The sequence below is a fragment of the Mesoplodon bidens genome (genome assembly GCF_964165515.1).
Source record: "Mesoplodon bidens genome assembly, chromosome: 13".
Classification (NCBI taxonomy): domain Eukaryota; kingdom Metazoa; phylum Chordata; class Mammalia; order Artiodactyla; family Ziphiidae; genus Mesoplodon; species Mesoplodon bidens.
The window spans coordinates 29062332-29074960 of NC_138169.1; the positions used below are offsets into that span (position 1 = coordinate 29062332).

Here is a 12629-nt window from a genome sequence, read left to right on the forward strand (position 1 = left end):
TTTTTGTGAGTCTGTTTTGGGCCCTGTATTCTGTTCCATTGATCTCTTTGTCTGTTCTTTTGCCAGTACCACCCTGTCTTGATCACTGTGGCATATCTTTTAAAAATAAAAATATGACCATATTGTCCCATTCCCTAAAACACTTCAGGGACCTGCCCTGGCTTTTACTTGGTGACGACTCAGATCCTTCAGATAGCCTTTGAGGCCCTGTGTGGTGTGTGAATCACCCTTCACCGCCTCTCTGGCCTCATCCTAGCCCTTCCTCTTGTCATTAGGAGTTTTCTTTTTCTTCCATGTTCTTCCTGACCTCTAGGCCCTCATACTCACTGTTTTCTCTCTTTGGATTTCTTTTCTAACCCCCTCTGATCCTGGTTAACTCTACTTACCTTTCAGGTTTCAGTTTAAAATTTATTTCCTTCTTCCCTCCCTTCCTTCCTCCCTCCCTCCCTTCCTCCCTCCCTTCCTCCCTTCCCCCCTCCCTCCCTTTCTTCCTTCCTTCTTCTCTCTCTTTCTTTATTTTTTGGCTGCGTTAGGTCTTTGTTGCTGCGCGGCTTTCTCTAGTTGTGGCAAGCGAGGGCTACTCTTCGTTGCGGTGCATGGGCTTCTCATTGCAGTGGCTTCTCTTGTTGTGGAGCATGGGCTCTAGGTGCTCGGGCTTCAGTAGTTGCAGCTCATGGGCTCAGTAGTTGTGGCTCGTGGGCTCTAGAGCACAGGCTCAGTAGTTGTGGTGCACGAGCTTAGTTGCTCCACGGCATGTGGAATCTTCCCAGACCAGGGATCGAACCCGTGTCCCCTGCATTGGGAGGCGGATTCTCAACCACTGCATCACCAGGGAAGTCCTAAAATTTATTTTCTTAATGAAGGCTTCCTTGATCTTCAGACTAGATTAGGGCTCCCTATTAAATTATGCTCTCGTGACACCCTTCCTTTTTTTTTATTATAATGTGTAGCACAATCATTTGTCTTATTTATTATCTGTTTTCCCTAGGACAAAAGCTTTTTGAAGGCCAGAGACCTCATCTATTCCTTCATCGCCACATATACTTAATTCTTAGTAGATATCTGTTGACTGAATTAATGAGTGAAGGGAAGGGCGCTAAGTACACTGGACATTAGCTAGATTAACTAATAGAAAACTAGGCTTTTGGTGGATAAGTTTTACTAGATATGAGTGTGCCTCAGTTAGTATTTAGAGATTGCAACAGGAAATTTTAGTAAGTCTTTTGTAGTATTTTTGTGAGCAAGATGGATAAGTGTCAGGTCAGTATTTACAAAGGTAGATTGTAATCGATGTCAGCATGGGAAAAATGTCTCTCGTTTTCTGAAGGTCTTCTTGGTTGGAACTCTCCTATTTAATATTTAAATCACTTTTCTGAAGCCTCAGAAGGCATACCCAAATTGGTAGGTTTTGTAAGTTTAGGAGTGATAGATAATGAATTAAATGGTGGACTTTAGATTTTAAGTGATTTTCCTAAGCTAAAATGATTAGTCACAATAAATAGGATAAAATAGATTTGAGAAAAATGTAAAACCCTTTACCATGTCTTAAAAAAAAATCTTTAGAAACGCAGGCTAAGAGAGAAGGATGTTTAACTAATATGTGGTGGTCCTGACTTGGCTACTGTGGTTGACTGTAAACCCAGGGTATCAGCAATTTAATGAGTTGACCAGAAATTTGAATAGCAAACAGGGTGTATTTATAGAGGCATGTGGTGCGCAATGAGGGAGGTGCTCATTTGGTATATTCTCTGATGATTGTACTGCACATGGAATAGGATTTAATTCTGGATGCCACATTTTAGACAAACACTGGCAGACTAGGAGATGTTCACATGTGAAGCTTTGTGGTATAGTAGAATTCTGGGTATGGAATTTCATACGTAACAAGGCCAGTTTGGAGTCCCCGCTGGCTTTGTTACTTGTTAACTGTCTGACGATTAGCAATTTATTGACCCTCTTTCAAGCTCAGTTCCCTCATCTTTAAAATGTGGTTAATGTCTACTTAACAGGATTTTGACGAATAAAGGAAAACGTGCTTAATAAAATGCTATACAGATATAAGGAAGTCCCATTTGTCTAATTGGCAAGGGGACTTGAAGAGATGAAGAAACTTTTTATTTTAATTTTTAGGCTGGTGGCGGGGGGTGTTTTTTGGCAGTGAGGCAGGATGGTGACGGCAAGAGCAGCTATTGTTTGTTGGTGTCAGCTCAAGTGCCAGGTGCTGTGCTTGACACCCTTGATATGGGTCATTCCCATTTCATCAGATTTGGCATTAAAGGCTTTTGTGCTACTGCAGTTTACATGTTTAACAAAGATTTTAAAGTATATACTCTGTGTAAAGCAAAGCGCTAGGCATTGTAGCAAATACCAGGAAGAATCATACTTGACCCCTGTCCTAGAGAAGTTTACATTTTAGTAAAGGAGACAGATACAGACTCAGATATTTTTAGGAAGTACAAGTCAACATGAAGAGGGGCCAGATGAAGGGTGGTGTGGTCAGAGGAAGATGGGATATGGGTTTGGTGGGCTTGTAGCTAACCTTGGGTGGTCACACGAAGCATGGTGTTAGTGTGTGGGCTGCTGTCCTGTGTGAGGCTGCCCTCGGGACGGCACGGCTGGATCTGAGGCCAGGGACCAGGCAGTTCCATTCCTGTGTCTTATTACCCCAGAGCCATGGGCTTCATAGCCGCCTGTCACTAGCTGAGAGGTAATTAGGCATGACGTAGCAGCCTTAAATTTTGGAATGTGTGGTTTTATTTAATACCTTCTTCTCCCGCCCTTTGTCAATCAGTTAGGCTTAAAAACCACAGCTTTCTGTGCTTCACTTGTTCCATTTAACATTAAGGTTTTATACTGCACTTCCTGCTCACTTTAATGAATGTTAGAGGTGCCACTGTGACAGGACATGACTGATGATTTTCCAGCTGTTTGGAGACTGGTGACTCAGATTAATATTCAGATCTGACACTGCTCTTTCTCTTGGATTTTCTTAACATTTCCACAAGTTTTGGAAAATGAGCTTCTAAAATTAGTATAAATAAGTATATATTTAGGCAAGCTGGTATGTCCATGTACTGTTACGTTTCAGTTATTTTTTGGGTGGTCACCCTTTATCCCCAGCTCAAGACTGTGTGTGAAGAACTAGGTATATGCTTCTCTAACAAAAGGCTAGAGGTTCCCTTAGTCCGTGAAAGTGGTGAGTCACCTGGTGTACATGTCAGTCTAATAATGCCCAGCCTTGTTATGCTATGTTTCTAAGAGGTTGGTTTAAATATAGGACTGCCGCATGGCTCAGGTTTAAATCGGGAATGGTGAATAGGTTTGGGACATTTAAACCAGGTTGGACATAGTTTATCCTTGAGTTAAGAGACCCTCCAAAATGTTTCAGAGCTGTTTGGGGCTGGGATGCCACTAGGTGGCATGGCTTCTGTCCATAAAATCTGTATCCAGCTGTCAACCGTACATGTCCACTTCCATAAGAGTGGAAGGAATTTATATTTTGGTTAATTCATTTATTAACTATTGAGTCTTTGCTCTTTATAAAATAATGTTAAGATATGAAGATGAATCGTAGAAGATTTTGTCATCAAGGAGCTTAGTCTTGTTGGGGGATTAAGATATATACATAATTAACTGTAACCCAAGTTTAAAAAGTGAAACGTGGGCTTCCCTGGTGGTGCAGTGGTTGAGAGTCTGCCTGCCGATGCAGGGGACATGGGTTCGGGCCCTGGTCTGGGAGGATCCCACATGCCGTGGAGCAGCTAGCCCCGTGAGCCACAATTGCTGAGCCTGCGCGTCTGGAGCCTGTGCTCCGCAGCAAGAGAGGCCGCGATAATGAGAGGCCCGCGCACCGCGATGAGGAGTGGCCCCCACTTGCCGCAACTAGAGAAAGCCCTCGCACAGAAACGAGGACCCAACGCAGCCATAAATAAATAAATAAAATTTAAAAAAAAAGTGAAACGTAAGCACATAAGGGTGTAAGTCAATGTCATGGCTAGTCTGAAGAAAAAATTACTGTTTTCATGTAGGAAAAAAGGGTAGGTAGAGACTGATGTGATGGTAAAGTCAGAGTTAACGAGTCTTCCATGGAGGAGATCGCTTTGAGTAGGGGGATGGAAAAACGAGTAGGATTTGGACATACAAAAATACAGGGGAAAGACCATGTAGAAAGTAGGAATGATGCTGAATACTAGCATAGGGACAAAGTGTAGAGCATTTAAAGGAAAGAGTAAGAAATTAGTATATTCGGATCACAGCGCTCATGAGTGATAATAAAAGAAAAGTAGGCTGAAAAGTTATAGCATGATGAGAAAAAAGGTATGAGTGGATTTGTCATTTAAGATCTACTCACCCACCTTGGGAATGTCTAGAAGGCACAGCTTTTACCATGATTGTGAGAAATAAATTTATGAGGGGGGCCCTGGTACCCTTGAAGAGCTTTATGATCAGCCTTCTTTGTAGGTTAGATCTTACAGAGGAGGGACTGCAGTCACTGAATTGGGAAACCTAAAGGCAATGGGAATAACTGGATCCTGCGGTGGTAGCACTTAGCCACACCCACAAGGCACGATGGGTGTGGTCACCATAATACACTGCAGAGTCAAAGCAGCATTTATTTATTTATTTTTTAAAGCGGCATTTAGAATACTCTGACTCCCAGAGACCTATGGCATTAGCTGCTCGATCATGGTGTTCTTAGAAGTGACATACATAGGAAGGAAGCCCACTAAATTCTCACTTGATAGGTATAAACAGAAAAGTTCTAGGTTAAGTGAACAGAAGTCTAACTTTTGAATCATAAAAACTGAGAGTCATGGCTTCTCAATCAATTCCCAGACTTGAGCCGTTTACAAGCCCAGAATCCTTTGAATGAAGGAGAGTCGAGGTCCCCTTTGGGAGAGGACCCCAATATGCTGCCAGATATTTACATTGTTCATCTTTCTCCCAGCCTTCCCCAAAGGGACCTACAGCCTTTTACCATGGTAACTGAGCATTGGAGAAGAGGAAACAAGCAGACCTTTTGGGGACTACTGGACACTGGCTCTGAACTGACACTGATTCTAGGAGACTCAAAATGTGACCTCAGTATAGCAGTTAGAACAGCGCTTATGGAGGTCGGATGATCACTAGAGTTTTAGTTCAGGTCTGTCTCACAGTGAGGCCAGTGTACTCCTGAACCCATTCTGAATCTGGTTATTTCTCCAGTCATCTCTTCAGTTCTGGTGTGCATAGACATCCTCACAGGTCTGGTTCCCTGACCTGTGAAGTAAGGGCTGGTATGTGGGGAAGACCAAGTAGAAGCCAGCAGAGTGGCCTCTACCTAGGAAAGTAGTACACCAAAAGCAACAACGCTGCATTCCTGGAGGGACTGCGGAGATTAGTGTTACCATCCAGGACTTGAAAGATGCAGGCGTGCTGACTCCCACCATAGCTCCATTCAACCTGCCTATTTGGCTTGTGCAGAAGAGAGATGGATCTTGGAGAATGACATTAGATTATTGTAAGTTTAGCCAGGTGGTAGCTCCAGTTACAGCTGCTGTACCAGATGTGGCTTCATTGCTTGGGCAACTTACACATCCCTTGGTGCCTAGTATACAGCTATTGACCTGACAAATGCCTTTCTCGCCGTACCTGTCAGTAAAGACCACTAGAAGCAATTTGCTTTCATCTGGCAAAGCCAGCACTGCACGTTCACTGACCTACCTCAGGGGTGTATCAGCTCTCCAGCCCTGTGTCATAATTTAGTTCACAGGGGTCCTGATTGCCTTTCTCTTCCACAAGATACCACACTCGCGCATTATTCCTGACATTATGCTGATTGGATCTAGTGAGCGAGAAGTAGCAACTCTGCCAAACTTACTGGCAAGACATTTGTGTGTCAGAGGGTGGGAAATAAATCTGACAAAAATTTAGGGACCGTCTGCCTCAGTGAAATTTCTAGGGGTCCAGTGGTGTGGGGCGTGTCAAGATAACCCTTCCAAGGCCCCTCCTGCAACCAAAAAAGAGGCACAATGCCTGGTGGCCTCTTTGGACTTTGAAGGCAACATATTCCTCACTTGAGTGCTACTCCAGCCCATTTACCAAGTGACACAGAAAACTGCTAGTTTTGAGTGGAGTCTTTGCACGCCCCCCCCCCCGACCACACTATCTTCTCTGTTTCAGTCCCTGCCTGTGGCCTCATGGGGCGTTGCCCACAGTCAGTTGACTGAGGAAGAGAAAACTCAGGCCAGATAGACAGACGGTTCTGCCTGGCCTGTGGGCACCAGCTGCACCACTGCCGCCCATCTCTGGGACACCCCCAAAGGACAGTGGTGAGCAGAAGCCCTCCTGGTGGGCAGAACTTCCAGCAGTGCACCTGGTTGTTCCTTGAAAGAGAAGTGGTCAGAGGTACAACTGTACACCGATCCCTGGGCTGTGACTTGATGGTCAAGGACTTGGAAGGAACATGACTGGAAAGTTGGTGACAAGGAAATTTGGGGAGAGATATGTGGATAGACCTCCCTGAATGGGCAAAAAACATGAAGATATGTGTGTCCCATGTGAATGCTCACCAAAGAGTGACCTCAGCAGAGGAGGATTTTAATATTCAAGTGGATAGGATGACCCGTTGTATGGACACCACTCAGCCACCCCTGTCATCACCCAGTGGGCTCATGAACGTGGCTACAGGGGCAGGGGTGGGGGTTACACATGGATTTCCACTCACCCAAGGCTAACCTGGCTATGGCCACCACTGAGTGCTCAGTCTGAAGCAACAGACACCAGCACTGAGTCCCCAGTATGGCATCATTCCCCAGGGTGACCAGCCAGCTACCTGGTGGCAGGTTGATTACGTTGGACCACTTCCATCATGGAAGGGGCAGTATTCTGTCCTTCCTGGAAGACACATTGACTCTGGGTATGGACTTACCTTCCCTCATGCAGTGCTTCTTCCAAAACTCCCATCCATGGACTTACAGATTGCCATCATGGAGTCCACACAGCATTGCTTCTGATCAAGGAACTCTCTTCACGGCAAATGAAGTATGGCAGTGGGCCCCTGCCCATGGAATTCACTGGTCTTACTCTGTTCCCCGCCGTCCTGAAGCAGCAGTCGTGATAGAATGGTGGAATGGCCTTTTGAAAGACTCTGTTACAGTGACAGCTAGGTGGCAGTCCCTTGCAGGGCTGGGGCAGGGTTCTCCAATATATGGTGCTGTTTTTCTCAAAGTCAGGAATCAAGGGGTAGAAATGGGAGGGCCACCACTCACCATTGCCCCTAGTGACCCACAGTGACATTTTTGCTTCTTGTTCCTGCTCTGCCTCTGCTCTGCTCTGCTGGCCTGAAGGTCCTAATTCCATCAGGAGACGCAACAATGAGTCCATTGAATTGGAAGTTAAGACTGCTTCTCGTCCACTTCAGGTTCCTCATTCCTGTGAATCAGCAGGCAAAGAAGGAGTTACCATGCTGTCTGGAGTGACTGGCCCTGATTCCCAAGGGGAGATTGGGCTGCTCCTCCTCAGTGGAGCTAAGGAAGAGTATGTCTGGAATACAGGAGAGCCCTTAAGGTGTCTCTTAGAATTACCATGCCCTGTGATTAAAACCAGGGGAGAACCACAACCCAATCCAGGCAGGACTACTAATGGCAGGAATGAAGGTTTATCTCACACCACCAAGGAAAGAACCACGACCGACTGAGGTGCTTACTAAAGGCAAAGGGAATGTGGAATGGATACTGGAAGAAGGTGGTTATAAATACCATCTATGACCACATGACCAGTTACAGACCCGAGGACTGCAATTGTCATGAGTATTTCCTCCTTATTTCGTTTGAGTATGTATGTATGTGTATCTCAAGTATCTCTGTTTTCTTCCCTCTCTGATCCCTTTATTATGTAACATAAGATGTATTGATTTTATACATAATACTTAGGTATTATTAACTTTACATTTAAACTTGTGGGATATCAAAGGAGAAGAGTAAAAATCACTCAAGGATTTTGATCCTCATGTGAAGGGGTTAGTGATTTTTGGTTGTATACGAGAGAGTTGTGTCATGTTAGGTGGAATTGTGACTTTGTTATTGTCTTCTTTTGGTGATGAAGGTTTAAGGAGACCTTTATGAGTGTCAAGTTGACAAGGAATTAGTTTTATGTGTCAACTTGACTGAGTCATGGGCTGCCCAGATATTTGATCAAGCATTATTCTAGGTGTTTCCATGAAGGTGTTTTTGAATGAGATTAACATTTAAATCAGTAGACTGAGCAAAGCAGATTGTCCTTCCTTATGTGGATGGGCCTCATCCAATCTATTGAAGGCCTGAATAGAACAAAAAGCTGACCTCCTGTGAGTAAGAGAGAAAATTTTTCCTGATGGCTTTTGGGCTGGAACATTGGCTTTTTTCCTGCCTTTGCAGTCAGATTGAAATATTGGCTCTTCCTGGGTCTCAAGCTTGCTGGCCTTTGGACTGGGAACCATTCCATCGGCTCTCCTGGGTCTCCAGCCTCCTAACTCACCCTGCAGATTTGGGACTTATTGGTCTCCATGACTGCATGAGCCAATTCCTTATGGTAAATCGCTTTCTGTATAAATATATACATCCTATTGGTTCTCTCTAGAGAGCCCTGACCTAATACACATTTGGTTAATCCTGACTGATGCAGATTTAGTCACTGCTAGGTTAAATAGTTTGAAACCACTTTGGAAAGATTAATCCTGCATCACTGTATACAATGAATAGAAATGAAGAGATACTGGGGAAAGGAAGACCAGTTAGGCTCTTTCAGCTACCTAGGCAACAAGTTTCTCTGAGCTAGAAATATAAGTTAAGGAAACAGCAGAGCACATATCATATTTGTAGAACTGGTAATGGATAAAAGTACTTTGCAGGAGACCGTGGAAGAGAGTAGAATGCGTGAACTCTGAGGAACTCCATCATTTATGCAGCTGCAGGAGAAGGTACTTACAGGCAGACTGAGGAGGAGAAGCTGCTGAGTTGAGAGGAAATCAGAAGTCCAGAGTCCTTAGAACAGAAGACTGTTGTCAGTTGTGTCTGATGCCACTGAACAGCCATTTGGGATGAGGACAGAGTAGTTCAATAGTTTTGGCATATAGAGATTGTTTGTGATTTTACCTGTGGTTTCAGGGGCCTCAAAAGATTAGATGCCAGAGTGGAATGGCTTAAACAGTGAATAGAAGGAGAGAGAAGAGAGACAGTATATGTAAGACGGCCCCTTATGAGAAGCTTTGCTGGGAAAGGGAGCACAGAAACGGGATTGTGGCTGGAGGGGCATGAGAGGTTCAGGGAGAGTGGGATTGACCTTTGATAGGAAGAGAAACACTTCCTCCACTGTGAAAGGAAGGAAGGGCAAAGTAAGTGTAGACGCCTATCATATTATGCATTTGAAGGTGGGAAAATGAGTGCATTTTCATCTAGGGACTTTCACTTTGTAGTGGTGTATGAAGGATAGTTATCAGCTGAGACCCAGTGAGGCAAAAGGGGTGTTGGAGGTCTGCAGAGTTGAGGAACAGACGGCCCCTTGAGGGAAAGTCCTGATTGGGGAAGGGGATGAAGCTTTCTGGGCAGCTCTGGGGTCCTTGCTAAGGTCGGAAGCCATCATTGGTGTTGGTATTTTCTGTGGATTCTTTTTTCAGCTCGGGTGGGGGTGGGGTAGGGATATAGATGGCTAGATTCATCCAAGCACGTAAGACTCAGTTAAATGTAACTTCTATGCGAGAATAATTGCATTAAGACCTTCTCGGCCTTGGGACTTCCCTGGTGGTCCAGTGGCTAAGACTCCGCGCTCCCAGTGTAGGGGGCCCAGGTTCGATCCCTGGTCAGGGAACTAGATCCCACATGCCGCAGCTAAGAGTTAGCATGCCACAACTGAAAGATCCCATGTGCTTCAACTAAATATCCCACACGTGGCAACAAAGATCCCCCATGCTGCAACTAAGACCTAGCATAGCCAAATAAATAAGTAAATAAATAAATAAATAAATCCTTCTCAGCCTTAAAAAGAATGTACTGAACATAATTTAACTTTTCTTGATGTCTAAGGTTTTCATTATATTAGCTATGATGCTCTGATTGTTAAAGTGATTGCTCTAGGTTCAAGTCGATGGGTGTTTATTACACATACATCACAATGCCAGGCTCTGCTGACACTGAACTGAAAGGTAAAATCCCTGCCCTAAGTAGTACCTGCCTGTGGTGAGAGAGTCCCTGGCTGTGTGGACCTTCTGCCAGGGAAACACAGAACAGGTACCCTTTCCAGGACAGATGGGTGGATGGGGGTGGGGTGTTGAGGGAGGTTTGGTCCCCAGAAGAGGTGACCACAGTAGTCAGCTGACTTGGAACTCAGAAGATCCATTGTCACACAAAACAACTTTGAAAATAGTGGTTAGAGTTCCAGTCAGACCATTAAAAACTAATGAAAAGGGGCTTCCCTGGTGGCGCAGTCGTTGAGAGTCTGCCTGCTGATGCAGGGGACGCAGGTTCGTGCCCCGGTCCGGGAGGATCCCACATGCCACAGAGCGGCTGGGCCCATGAGCCATGGCCGCTGAGCCTGTGCGTCCGGAGCCTGTGCTCTGCAATGGGAGAGGCCACAACAGTGAGAGGCCCATGCAAAACAAACAAACAAACAAACAACTAATGAAAATATTACATATTTTCAATGAGAAATATTACAAAGAAACAACCCAGTATTATTTAAAAATTAGAAGCTGAGAATTTATAAGCCTTTTATTCATTTTGAAATTTGTGTTGAGAAAATATTATTTCACTTGATAAGGTAGATTTCAGATTTTGTGGAGATTTTTTGAGTGAATGCTTGAGTGCTTTTAAGGGCTATAGTATATGCTGGCAGTGACTCCATGTATTTAACTCATCGTCAAAACTTCTGTCTCTTCCTTTTCTTTGGTACCAAATAAACAACTTAAAAAAAAAACCAACAACACAGCACTGACTGTGGCTACAAATGGAATAAAGGGAAGGAATGATGTATGCATGTCTGTATATTAACTGGATAAACACTGGAAAAGGGTGAGCTGGGGGCAGATAACATTTATTCAGTACACGTTAGAAGTCATGTACTAAGTACTTCCACGTGTAACAAATGCATTTAGCCTTAACAAAACCCCATGAGATGTAGATATCATTGATACCTATTTTACAGATAAGAAAATAAATAATTTAACTAAAATAAATAATTTGCCCTGAGTCAAATGGTTAGTGGTAAAAGTGGCAAAATCCTACATGTTTGGCTTTATTTCCTGTGTTCTTCCCTCCAAAATAGCTAAGGTAAAATGAGCTGTTGGCATTGTAAAAATTTTTTAAAAACAGTTATTTATCTGTGATTTTTCTGAGCAGAAAAGAAGGTAGTGTTGTGGAATAAAGTAGAATTCCTTGTATTGGCCAAAGCCCAAAGCATTTGTCAGGTTGATAGTAGACAGGGATATATATTCAGTGTTCATAAATCAGGTTAGTATTTCTTGGGAGATAGTAGTGGTGGAGGTGAGTGGCAGGGAGGATTATCTATGCTCTACACTGAAAGTTCAGAGTTTGAAAGTCTCTCACTTGTTTGCATCATATGAGGGATATGTGTTTCTAATAACTGAATGGAACTCAATGAGCAGTACATATATGGCTATTAATAGATTTTGTTGTTGTTGTTGTTTAAGCTTACGTTAGCTGCTACCAATCATTGATTTTTCAGTCTCAGATCCTTGGTATGTCTATGAAATCCCTAATTAGATAAGCATTGCCATAAGAGTTCTGAATGGATATGATCTTTGATAACTCTGTCCGTTCTCAAAAATATCTTTTGGAAATGTGGAAAATCAACCTGGTTGGTATTGTTGGTATTTTATATAAATGGAGAATACAGATTTTAGTGTATGATATAAATCTAAGAAACATGAAAAGGGTTTGTGTATGTGTTATATACTAGTTTGAAGAAATCACACAAAAATTTCCATCTGAGATTTTTTTAAAAGCATAGTTGAGACTTTTAAATATCTCTTCAAATTTAATTTGTCATGTTTCTGAAATGGAATAAATTAGACCTAGCTTATATCATACTAAATATTTTATGCCTTACAGTTAGTTCTATAAAAATGTTTAGTCATCTCTATTAACCACCTTCCTTAATGTTCCTAGGTTATTGAATCCTTGGGAATTATTATTTATAAGGCACTGGACTATGGCTTGAAGGAGAATGAAGAAAGGGAATTAAGCCCTCCCCTGGAGCAGCTCATCGATCGCATGGCCAACACGGTAGAGGCTGATGGCAGCAATGATGAGGGCTATGAGGCTGCAGATGAAGGTCTGGAGGAGGAGGAAGATGAGAAGAGAAAAATCTCAGCAATCCGGTCCTATAGAGATGTCATGAAGGTAAAGTTTACAATAGTACCTCTTTCTTTGAAGAGTTGTTATTTCACTTTAAAAAACTGAATGGTGATTTAGCATTTGATAATAGTACTTAGACTTTGAGCTATAAGTGAAATGTGTTCTAATTTCATTCTTTTACATGTAGCTGTCCAGTTTTCTCAGCACCACCTATTGAAGAGACTGTTTTTTCTCCATCAAATATCCTTGTCTCCCTTGTCATAGATTAGTTGACCATAGGTGCGTGGGTTTGTCTCTGGG

At 43.3% G+C, this 12629-nt stretch overlaps 1 protein-coding gene across 2 annotated transcripts in view; it reads left to right on the top strand.

Annotated features, from left to right (window-relative positions):
• SPIRE1 (spire type actin nucleation factor 1) overlaps positions 1 to 12629 on the top strand; it is a 188453-nt gene that overhangs the window by 90635 nt on the left and 85189 nt on the right. For both annotated transcript variants that reach the window (XM_081253238.1, XM_081253239.1), the window contains exon 3: positions 12141 to 12374. In XM_081253238.1, the coding sequence (XP_081109364.1) occupies positions 12141 to 12374 (234 nt within the window). The remainder of the gene's footprint in view (positions 1 to 12140; positions 12375 to 12629) is intronic.